The sequence below is a fragment of the Phragmites australis genome, chromosome 4, assembly GCF_958298935.1.
Source record: "Phragmites australis chromosome 4, lpPhrAust1.1, whole genome shotgun sequence".
NCBI classification, from domain to species: domain Eukaryota; kingdom Viridiplantae; phylum Streptophyta; class Magnoliopsida; order Poales; family Poaceae; genus Phragmites; species Phragmites australis.
Genome location: NC_084924.1, coordinates 5,409,272 through 5,420,490, shown reverse-complemented (window position 1 = coordinate 5,420,490; position 11,219 = coordinate 5,409,272). Strand labels below are relative to the sequence as shown.

Below are 11,219 nucleotides of genomic sequence, written 5' to 3'. Positions count from 1 at the left end.
TAATAGATACTTAAAATTTATTTTTTATAACACTATTATATTATCCCTAATATTATTATATCATCTCTTATTTTTCTTATCTCTAACAACTATTATATTTTCTACCTTCTATTACTCTTCTCCTCTCATCTCCTCAAACCTACAGATATACTCTATGAACAATATTGAGGGATGAAGAGAGGAACAACAAATTTACTGCTTCCGTATCACTATTCACCTCCGGCCGTATCGCTATAGAGAGCGATACCGCTCCTATTGGAGCCAGATGTGGGTGCTGGAACGATCGGCAAATCATTGTAACCCTGAAAAAACGTCTCCGCTGGAGACGCCCTTAGGTCTCACCTCATGTTTTACTCTACTTCTCACCTATCTAATAAAATTAGTTCAAATTTGAATATTTTATCTATTTTTATCATTACCCTATTTCTCCAGCCTCTCCACGTCTTACCGACGACATATATGAGACACATTTTACTGATGAAAAAAAATAGGAGGGGAATGAGCAAATAATCTCCTCCTAATTTTTCGGATCTTTATCTGAAATTAAACTACCACATCACTTCTGACGTATTCGTTAGATGACACCAATTTATAATTGATAGTAATAAGTGTAATGATTATGAATTGATAGTACTAAGTGTAATGATTATGTTTTCGTTACGAAGTACAAACAATTAACTGTATTTTGAAACCAGAAGCTTCGAAGGCCCTGGGAATCCGAAGAGAAGCCAATTACAAGTGAAATCCGCCGTTTTAAGGTGAAAGGCTTATACAAGCTGTTTACGGTAGATCGTCAAAAGTACGCACTTCAACATGGAAGGCGTACCTATTAAAAAGAAAAACATCGAAGCGAATGCCTTTTCTTTTTAAATGGCCGAAGGTGTATGCTTGTAGAAATGAATTTTACTAGGCAGGAATTTCACCAGCTCCAGGCACTTGGTTCATCACAGAAAGCGAAGTTCCCGACAAGAGGTGATGTTAGATGAAAATAATGCATCTCATATTCTCATATGCTGCAAAGAGTATATATTCTCAGACTTTTGAGTCCGTAAGCAGAGCACATATTCAGGTCTCCACTTTCAGTTCGTAATAAACTATATCACCACATTGCAGTATGGTATAGTTTTTAAAATAATTTACCAGCCCTAATGATGCATGGGTTTACTGTTGGTTAGGCATAACAAGAAATGCCGCTATTAGCCATTCTGCTACATAATCCAAAAACCAAATGATCTTTTCCGTTAGCAGAATGCCACGCACCCATGCTATCTATGTACATCTCGAGTCCTTCCGATGGCAATGCCACTGCAGCTCACTACACATTTACCAGGCAGAGATAGCCCGATAGCCTAACTTGCAAGCCATCCAGTCCACTACCGGGAGCTCTTATAAGATTGGAAGGGCTCTGCGGACTGGTGGGTGTTGCGGGAGTAGATGTCGAAGGGAGCGCTGGTGCAGTTGCTGCTCGAGTCGGTGACCCTGGTGTTGCGGCGCCCATGGTGTCGGTCGAGGTAGACCACGACGACGCTGATGTCGTCATGGAAATGGCGCCTTACTCCCCTATCAATCGTCCTCAGATCACGGTACCTGACCTCCCTCTTCCTTGTGGCTTCCTTCAAGGCAGCCTTTACCAATCTGCTGGCTATTCCCTGCACAAATTTTGCATTAACTTGGTATCATTTCATTGCCCAACAAACTATCAAACATGGAAGAATAATTCATAATGACGTGATCAATGATAATGTCTGCATCAGGACTTACTGTTCTCGGATTCTTGAAGACAATTTGTACTGCAGCATCATCACTGAGGTGCTCCCAAAGACCGTCTGAAGCAAATATTAGAAATAGGTCATTGGGTTTCAGCTTGCGAACTTGAACTGATGGTTCAGCGCTGAGAGCTGGCCTCTTCAATGCAATAGGTGGACCAATTTGCCGAAACAAGGGGTCCATGCTATACTCCGGTTTCTTCAAGTAAAAATCACCAATGGATCTTGACACCTGACAGCACAACCATCAAATTAGCTCATGTTACGTATCCTTCGTATGCTTCTGTGAAACCACTGAAACGTCATAACAAGCATTATAAATTTAACAAAGATGACAGTACCAAAAAAAACACACAAGCTATGATCAGTAGCTTATAACCGAAATAGCTCATATGCAAAAGGTTGTAATCCCAGGATACTATGCAAATTGTAACTAAAAGAACAATTGCAGAAGAATCATCACGGATTATGAAATGGCAAGGTTAAAATTTGTATTTCAGTGCTCATTCTAACATAATGAGAACAATCTTCTACATGGTCAACCGGCTTAAGTCCTAAAAACGTGGTGAAAAGCTCTTCCTTTGTGTCGGTTTCCGTTTCTGCCATAGTGAAACCAATATCTCCTGACAGATCATCAACTGTATAGCAATTTAGCAGACAAAAAGCTAGCTGAGCAGGTGTCCTAAAAAAAACGCTAGCTGAGCAGGTAACAAAAGGGGCTAATTCTCTTATTTGTTTCTGAAAATCTAGTACAGATCGAGGAGGTAGCTTAATTTTCAAGTTTTGGGCTCAACCTGGCTTTTAGATTAAAAATTTGGTAACAATAATACAATCTCATCACAGGTTTACAGTACTTCTATGTCATATCTAAACGTGCAAACAACTAACCAAAATTCTAACGCAACCACACCAACAACCAACCCAAAGGTGAATCACCAAACAGCAATCTTTGTCCCTAAATCTTCACGGACATGCATCAAATCAATCAAAGGGAATGACTCCTTGATCGCGCTCTCACCTGAATTATCCCCTTCACCCTCCACGCCCCTCTGGTGCGCACCACGATCTGCGCGTCGTCGGGGTTGAGCGCGGCGAGCTCCCGCCGCACCTCCTCGGACGCCGCGTTGTGCTCGCTCGAGAGCCGTTCGGCGACGGCCACCCCTCCCCCGACCACTCGGCGGCCGAGCACGGCGCGGGAGTCGCCGAGGTTGGCCACGTAGAGCGTGTCCCCGGAGATAACCCCGAGCAGGCAGCAGGAGCCCACGGCGGCCATCCGCGGACGCTTCGGCCACGCCTGCCTCACCTGCTGATGGAACTCCTCTTCCGCCGCGCCAAACGCCTTCCGGATCGCCTCCGCGCTCATGCCCCCCTGCTCCGTTGCGAAGCCTGCCACAGGAATCGCAGAATTAGCACCGCACGCACGACACAGAGACTGAGGCGACAACGCAAGAAGGCAAATACTCACGTTGGACATGGGGGAAGAGGCGGGATCGGAGGAATAGGGACGCGTCGGGCCCGCCGTGTCCGTCGTAGACGCCAACGAGCGTGGCGGCCGGGGAAGCCAGCACCTGCGCCTGGTCCTCCATGGCGAGGTTCGCCTGCGCCGCCGCCATCGAGAACTCCCCAGCCGCGTGCGGCCGCAGCTCCGTCTGCCACAGCATCCCGTCCGCGGCCGCCGCCCCCGGCGGCCAGTGTCCCCAGCACCTCGCAACCGCTCTCAACATCTCTCCTCACCAACCAAACAATCACCGAAATAAAAATCCAATCTTTCCTCTCCACACACGCGCGCAAGACGACTACCGCTGCTTGTTCTGTTTGGAATCAGGAATGGGGAATTGTTCGGCGGAGGAGTTAGGTTAAGTAGCAGCACACGACGCTTTGGTGCGGGGAAAGCGCGTTGGGGTCTTCTTGGGGAGGAGGGCAGGGCGGGGCGCGGAGTCTACGGTGGTTATCCTGTGAGGTGTCGCTTTATAGGATTGGATGCTTTGACCTGCTGTTCCTGGAGTTTTTAGAAACGGTGTGCCGTTTTTTCCAGGAAATTGTTGGTTCCAGAGAGGTGGCTGCTGCCTGCGTGGACCAGGATTTGGTGATAGGTGGTTGCCGCTATCTCCGTAGTTTAATCTTCTTTTCTACTGTATGCAGATACTTTTGTACTATATGTATAACAAGATGTTGGTACGTACTCCCTTCCCTTCGGTCATAAATATATGTCATTTTAGATAAGAGATGGTCTTTAATGCATAGCATTGATCATTATTTTTATTATAATATATTTATAAAATCTATTAAATTTATGATATTATTAGATTATTTTTTAAAATAAATCTACGCATATAATTTTAAGGTTTTTAAGCTAAACATTTAAATGATATTATTAGTCAAAACTTTAAAAGTTCATCGAATATTTTTAAAATAACATGTATTGATGATTGGAGGGAGTAATTTTTAAGATTTTTTTAAGTTTACAAATGTATAATTTAGAAATGGAAGGATATTTACATATCTCGTACTTCCATCATCTTCTTTTGCTGACTGTGTGACAGGAGTATTGATTCATCTATAGTTTAGGCCTGTCACGAACACGAGAATATTTCATCTTGTTTTGCAACTGTGATACAGGAGTATCTGATTCTTGTTTCAAGTTTGCATACAGTTACGAACACGAAAATATTCCCTGAGCACTGCATGAATTGAATCGTCCCATCTAAAATTTATGTGAAATTTTTATGGTCTGAACAGGCCTCGTTTTGCCGGTACTTTAGTTTGAAATCCGAGTGCCGTAGCATGCGCTAGAAACAAGGGCAGTGCAACGTGGCTGTACGCAAACAAGCTGGGTGATAGCTAGGGATGAAAACGGACGGGATAAATCCCGTTCCGTTCCGATCCGTTTTCTATATTTTCTCGTCCGTTTTCAAGAAAAAAATGTGAAAATGAAAATGGTTATGGGGTTTTTCCGATCGTTTTCGGATTTCTCGTTTTTAATCTAGAATTTCCCGTTTTTCTAATTGAGATCAAACTTCACAAATCAGAATGTAGCCCACATGCCAAGCCCGGCTGGCCAATCCAAACATAACCTCTATCCCAAAGTTTAACCAGATCCCAGTGGTCCAATCTCAGTCGGCTGCTGAACTACCGATGTTGTTTAAGCTCTTGCACCACCTACAATCCTAGTCTTTGTGTGATTGTATGTTATGCCGAGTACTCGAGTTACGACATGATAGTTGTTTCTCAGTTGATACTTATGTCATTACGTGGTTCATCTGTGTATGATATAAATTACTTTTGTTGGTGCGGATTAATTATGTGTCGCGCCGATGCTTGAAATTATTGTTCTACGGATCGGTGTTCTCATTTTAAATTATCGGTTCCTGACTGATACCCGCATATTTATGTTCGGATTGGTTCGTTTTTATATCCCGACATTCCCGAGTTCGTACCCGTTTCCGGCTTTCCTGTTTTCAATTCCGTTTTTGAGAGAAAATGTGAAAATAAAAACGGTTAGGGGGTTTTCCCGACCGTTCCTGTTCGTTTTCATCCCTAGTGATAGCTTGCACCAGGAGTAGCTTGGACAGCGATGCAAGATACTCCTGTGGTAGCGGTGGATACATTAGCAGTCAGGGCGAAACTACAGTAACACAATCGAGTGCGCTAGAATTAGGGAAAAAATTCAGTTATTAGCATTTTAATTTCATCTCTTTTATAGCATCTAATTTCAAACATATGTAAAATTTAAGGGAGTTGTTAATTTTCAATCGAGTGAAAATAAGTGTATGTTTACTTGACAATAACAATAATTAGATGAAGATCTAATAGCTGATAAAAAAATTGATTTACAAGTGAATAATATTTTTCTATAGTAGGGACTTATGTAATTTTCTAGTGTATATTAGATAAAAATACCTGATTGAGTACTGATTAAAAGATAGACACACAATCGAACGATCATATGTACAACACGTTATGTAAAATAAAATTCTAATTTCAGTCGATTGAAACGTAGTAAATCTGAAAATTTAAATATGTTAAAGTATGAGCACAGCTATTTGGAACTCTACCTTCGCCCCTGAATCACGAGGCATCGGCTTCCTAATCTAGCACGAGTGCACGACTGCAATACTTACAAAAAACGCCATTAAAGTCTTCCGCGGAGCCTGTGATTCCAGAACAGCTGTGATGATAAGTGGACTTTCCTGCGCGCCGCCTGATATGCAGGCGGGCGGGCAGGGGCGGCAGATATTTGGGGGCGTGCCCGAGGAGACAGCTGTTGCGCGCCCATCGCCGATGATGCTTCCAGAAAAAGCGAAGCGCGAAAGCTCACCACGACGGCAACGCCAAAGCCGACGTGACGGGAGGATTTGCCGCGTGGCGACGGCCATGAACGCCGGTGCCCGGTGGGGCTCCAGGCTCCAGCTCCAGCGGACCGGCCTCCCGCGCGAATTCGCAGTTTCACACTCTGCAAACCGGGGCCGGTCTCGCCGCATGGCGAGAGATGTGTGTTAGTGTGTACGAGAGAGACTGAGAGAGAGAGAGAGCGCAATTTGACATTGGATACGAGTAGCATGCCTTGACCGAACACGTGAGAATGGGGCAAGTGCTTCTATTGGTCTAGGCAAGTGCTTCTATTGGTCTACACCGCGTGCGACGCTGTTCGATGAACCTTTTTTTGTTTGGAGTGAGTGTTCCATGGACCTGGTCGAGTGCAGTGGCAGGCGCACCCGCGCTAACCAACCCTTTTGGGGAGGGGGAAGCCCACACGGACAGCGACGGCTCCGGTCGAGGAAGTCCTAGAACTTGACTGCTATCACGGGGAGGTGCCGCCTCTACCTCGCCAGTCCTACTTGTGTGTTTCGACCGAGCGGGTGTGCTCCGCGTCGCCAGTCGCAGCTCACGAGTCCAAGGAACTGGGGCACGAACAGTGGCCGACTTATCGGTTGAACTACTTAGATAAAACATTTATATAGATAGTTTGAAAACCTCTTGTGAAATATATTTTTAACTGTTTATGTAAAAAGATATGTAGAAATCAAATTTATACAATTTTTTTAACCGTATGTATAATGGTCTGTGAAAAACCCGTCTGTACAGGCAATTAGTGGTACAAATCAGATTTGTATAGATATGCTTTGAACCATACGTAAAAAAGATGTATATAGACGACTTATTACTGGAGTCATCTATAATAGAGGAATATCACAGACGGCTTGAAGTAGTAACAGTATATATGGCTTTAATAACGAGCTGTCTGTACCACGAGAATATCACAGACGGTTCAAAATTTTGAGTCGTATGTAAATATGTTATAGTACAGACAACTTCAATTGCGAGTCGTTTGTAAACTGGGAATAGAAGCTGTCTGTTGTGCATTTATACAGATGGTTATAGGTCTAGAACCATCTATATATTCATATATACAATATTGAATTCATATATTACTGAATGTAAATTGGCATATCAACAACAAATCATACACACAACCGTAAAATGTCATACACACATCAGATCATTTGCATTCAAATAACAATAGATTTATCATTTGCATTCAAACTCCATGCACACCGTAGATCATACACACAGTAGATTGAATATCTTTATTCATTGTCACAAAGTCACACATATCATGCAAAATCATACATATAAACAAAAGTAAAATGTCAATATTACAAAGCCTCACAATATCTACAAAGCATTCTTCATTCTTTATTCTTGAGTCAATTCCGTGTCTAACAATATATAAACTAACAAATTAGCTTTAGCACACTAAATTAAAAAGAAATGATGACTTCATTTGCTTCATTTTCTATATCATTAACTATAAAGGTATAATAAATCAATAGAATGTAAGATGCAAGTATTTTCAGTATATTGAACTGACCATCTTCTGTTGAGATTATAAACATTGGCTCTTAAAGTTGTTGGGATCATGAAATTCGCCACCTTCCTTTATGATATATGTATGAAATAGATGAGCCGTTTTTGAATATACATGAGATTGTCATTCCCGAGAATATTTGTAGGAAATTATATGTCAGTAGAAGAAAATTAAAATAGTTAGACATAACGTAAAAAATGCATTTTAATATACTATAATTACACTAACCGAAGAATATACCGGTGAACTTGAACCAACGATTTGCATCATATATTGGGCAACATAGTACCAACAGAGGTTGGTGCCCTACGACTGCTTATGACACTGCGAATATTTGTATACAGTAAATTTAGTTCTATAAATTGCACATTATAACGGTAATTGATGTGTGACAGAGGAATTATTATCGAGAAATTATTTTGATGAGTCGCTGAGGGCTTACCTCTCCATACAAGCCTGCCCATTGAAACATATTTTATGAACACTCTTGTCAGCAAGTCTATCATATGTAAATACCTCTCTGGGTCGTAAGTACATCGAGTCGATGTATATACAGTGTTAATTATGTGTATAGATACAAACTAGCATCCAATGGTCTCTATAGTTGTACGGTAGGAGAATAAGGTCATTCGATCTACAGAGAGCGACCATGACCTTCGCAACATATTTCTCGACCTCTCGCATGGACCAAGTGATCGTTGACCCATATACGACCTATGGATCGAGAAATCCAATTCACTATCTCTCTCTCTCTCTCTCTCTCTCTATCTCATAGATTCTTAAATTATATGTCTACACATAAGAATAATGTAGATGAATTAGCGTATCAATGAGTTAAGCGGTTCATTAAGTATAGATCCTGATTAATAATACTTACAGTGTCCAGCATCTCATGAGACCGACGTCAATCATGTCACAACGGTAGAAGAGAAATAAATCATCGAAAGTCACAAGGAAGGTTCTAGTTGGTTTTAGGAGATATTGCCGTAGAAATTCCTTTCTTCACCTCGCCGTCATCTGATTGACTTTTACGCTTGTATCGAGATGCTTTACATACTGTATATGAATGCAAGTCTGATAGATCTTTACGGTACAGGATACAATCATTCGGACATATATATATATCATTTCTCCATCCATCCACAATGGATAAAGAACCTAATTTGCTTCGTATGTGCTTTTGAGTAGCTCATTTTTATCTAGAAGTATGTCCGATAATAGTTCTAATAGTATCGTGAAACTTTTGAATGACCAACCATCGCTTGCTTTCAATTTAAGTAGTTCAAGCACGGATGAAAACTTTGTGTATTCCGATTTGCATCCAGGGAACAACGGTTTTTACGAGTCCTCAGTCAAGCACATGAATTTGTTAAAGTCTCCCTTAGTACTTAAGCTCACGTCTGCATCGCACAGCATCTGATCCAACATATCGTCGTCGTCTGCACCACAACAATCATCATCATTTGCATCAAATTCCTCGTCATCTTCCCTTCTTATGTCGACTTTGGGTTCTTCGACGATACCAACATTTTCGTGTAACACATTCCGCTCTTCACCATATTTTATCCAACACGTGTAGTCCAGTTTGAAACCCCCTAATAGTCAAATGTGCTTGGATCTGTATGGATGTGTTATGTCTAATAAATGTTCTTTCATTTCACAATCATAACAATGACTATATATAAATTTAACACCCTTGTTTAAACGATCTTCCTCAACAACTGTCAGAAAAGTAATCACACTATCAAGTTACCTGTCGGTGTATCAGGAACCGGGGGTCCCTGAGTCCCGAGACCAGGCCGGCCATCCGCCACGTGTCGCCATCCCGCGAGGTCCCTCCTGCGGGGTGAGGAAAGTTCAAGTCCCGGGAGAAGGTGCTCGGGGCCACAGTCCCTGGTTCCCGAGCACCCCAGTTCCCCGATGATCCGTAAAGTCTAAGTTCCGGGAAGAAATTGCTCGGGGAAGTGCCCGGTCACCCCCGAGCACCCTAGTCCCCCGACGATAAGAAGAACTAAGTTCCGAGAGAGAGTGCTCGGGGACTGCGTGCGGCAGCCCCCGAGCGCTCGGTTCCCCGAGGGTAAGTGTGAAAGTGCTCGGGAGAGAGTGCTCGGGGCTGCACATAGCAGCCCCCGAGCTCTCGGTTCCCCGAAAGATCTGTGCAAAAGTGCTCGGGAAAGAGTGCTCGGGGTTGCATGTGGCAGCCCCCGAGCACTCGGTTCCCCGAAGGTTCGTGCAAGAGCGCTCGGAAGAGAGTGCTCGGGGAGGTGAACAGTACCCCCGAGCACCCGGTACCCCGAGGGCAAGGATAGGCATTCTCGGGAGAGAGTGCTCGGGGAGGTGAACAGTACCCCCCGAGCACTCGGTGCCCTGACGACTCAAAAAGACCTCCGAGGCACCCGCCGATGGGGTGTCAATCAGTCAGAGGTCCGAGACCGCATTCAATGAGCGTGTGTGGCCTGACATCCCCAACTGCTCCCGTCGCAGTGTCAGTTCCTGCCATGTTTTGGCAGAGAGGCGTGGGGCCATTAATTGCACGGGTCCCGTCTCGTATCATCCGGTGTGTCTCGGGATAACATCGACAGGATCAAGGCGTTCCGTCTGCCGCCCTGCTGTGGCAGAGAAACAAGACAGGGCGGGCACGCCAGGTTGCTATGCGGCTGCCCGGTGGGCCCTCTCTACGGCACCCGTTGCCAGGGCGTTTATGGTGATAGGTGACCGGGCGTGCGCCGCGTTTTTCACCCCCCCGGTCACTTTACCCAGAAGAAATGATGAATGATGACGCCTTTTCTAGTCGTGGCGTCTTGGAACTTGTGCCCCATCCTTCCCGTTTGGGGCATGTCACAGCCGGCGAGTGCTTAAAAGAGCGGGCAACACAGAAGAGGAGGAGGGACCCAAGAACGACCCAACAAGCAATCGAGCAAGAGACCGCAAGCATCGAACACAGAAGCACCAAGAATCGAACCATAGACCAACTCAAGGCATAGTCCATGTCCAAGAACAAGGAGCCTCAAGCTCTTAGTTAGACAAATATTCTTGTAACCAGCAACATCCTTGAGGGACTTCCTCAGGACAGTTATTACATCCATACAGGAGTAGGGTATTATGCCCCCGTGCGGCCCGAACCTGTCTAATTTCCGGTGCATTACCTCTCTTTGCACTAGATCATCACCCCCACCATCGGCCGTTGCATTTACTCTCATTCATTTCTCCGATGAACTTATTCAGGATCATCCCCCCGGCCGAATTTCTAAAAAGGGGTCTCTCGGGATCCCTGCGACCGGAGTTAATCCTCCGACATTACCCTTGGTTCGTACGAGAACCATACAGCCAGCGACGATCCATCTATAATGTACGAAGTAAATTAATATCAAATCAACCTACTAAAATAGAACCACAAGCTTTTCATAAAAAAATAGAGGTACCATGCATGCATGCATAAATAAACCATACAAATGATAATTAATCAAAAAAAAATAGCAATTACCAATATATTATATACATGAATACCTAAAATTATGGTAAATATTAATTTAAAATTTATCGTTAAATACTACATAGTTATTGCTAATTTTAAATTTGTATAA

General features: G+C 43.6%; 1 protein-coding gene across 1 annotated transcript; it reads right to left on the bottom strand.

Annotated features, from left to right (window-relative positions):
• Positions 1 to 1,011: 1,011 nt before the first annotated feature.
• Positions 1,012 to 3,688, bottom strand: LOC133915388 (probable protein phosphatase 2C 34). Its single transcript, XM_062358530.1, has 4 exons — positions 3,232 to 3,688; positions 2,785 to 3,152; positions 1,762 to 1,998; positions 1,012 to 1,649 (listed from the first exon to the last, which is right to left on the bottom strand). Exons 1-4 carry the CDS (start codon positions 3,488 to 3,490, stop codon positions 1,374 to 1,376), a joined length of 1,140 nt encoding a protein of 379 aa, XP_062214514.1. The 5' UTR covers positions 3,491 to 3,688; the 3' UTR covers positions 1,012 to 1,373.
• Between the last annotated feature and the right edge of the window lie 7,531 nt (positions 3,689 to 11,219).

Excerpts from the sequence above, each read along its gene's own strand:
- LOC133915388 (XM_062358530.1), bottom strand. The coding sequence starts at position 3,490 with ATGTTGAGAGCGGTTGCGAGGTGCTGGGGACACTGGCCGCCGGGGGCG. Across the intron at positions 3,153-3,231 it reads CCTCTTCCCCCATGTCCAAC|GCTTCGCAACGGAGCAGGGG; the intron begins GTGAGTATTTGC and ends TTCCTGTGGCAG. Across the intron at positions 1,999-2,784 it reads GGGTGAAGGGGATAATTCAG|GTGTCAAGATCCATTGGTGA; the intron begins GTGAGAGCGCGA and ends TTGTGCTGTCAG.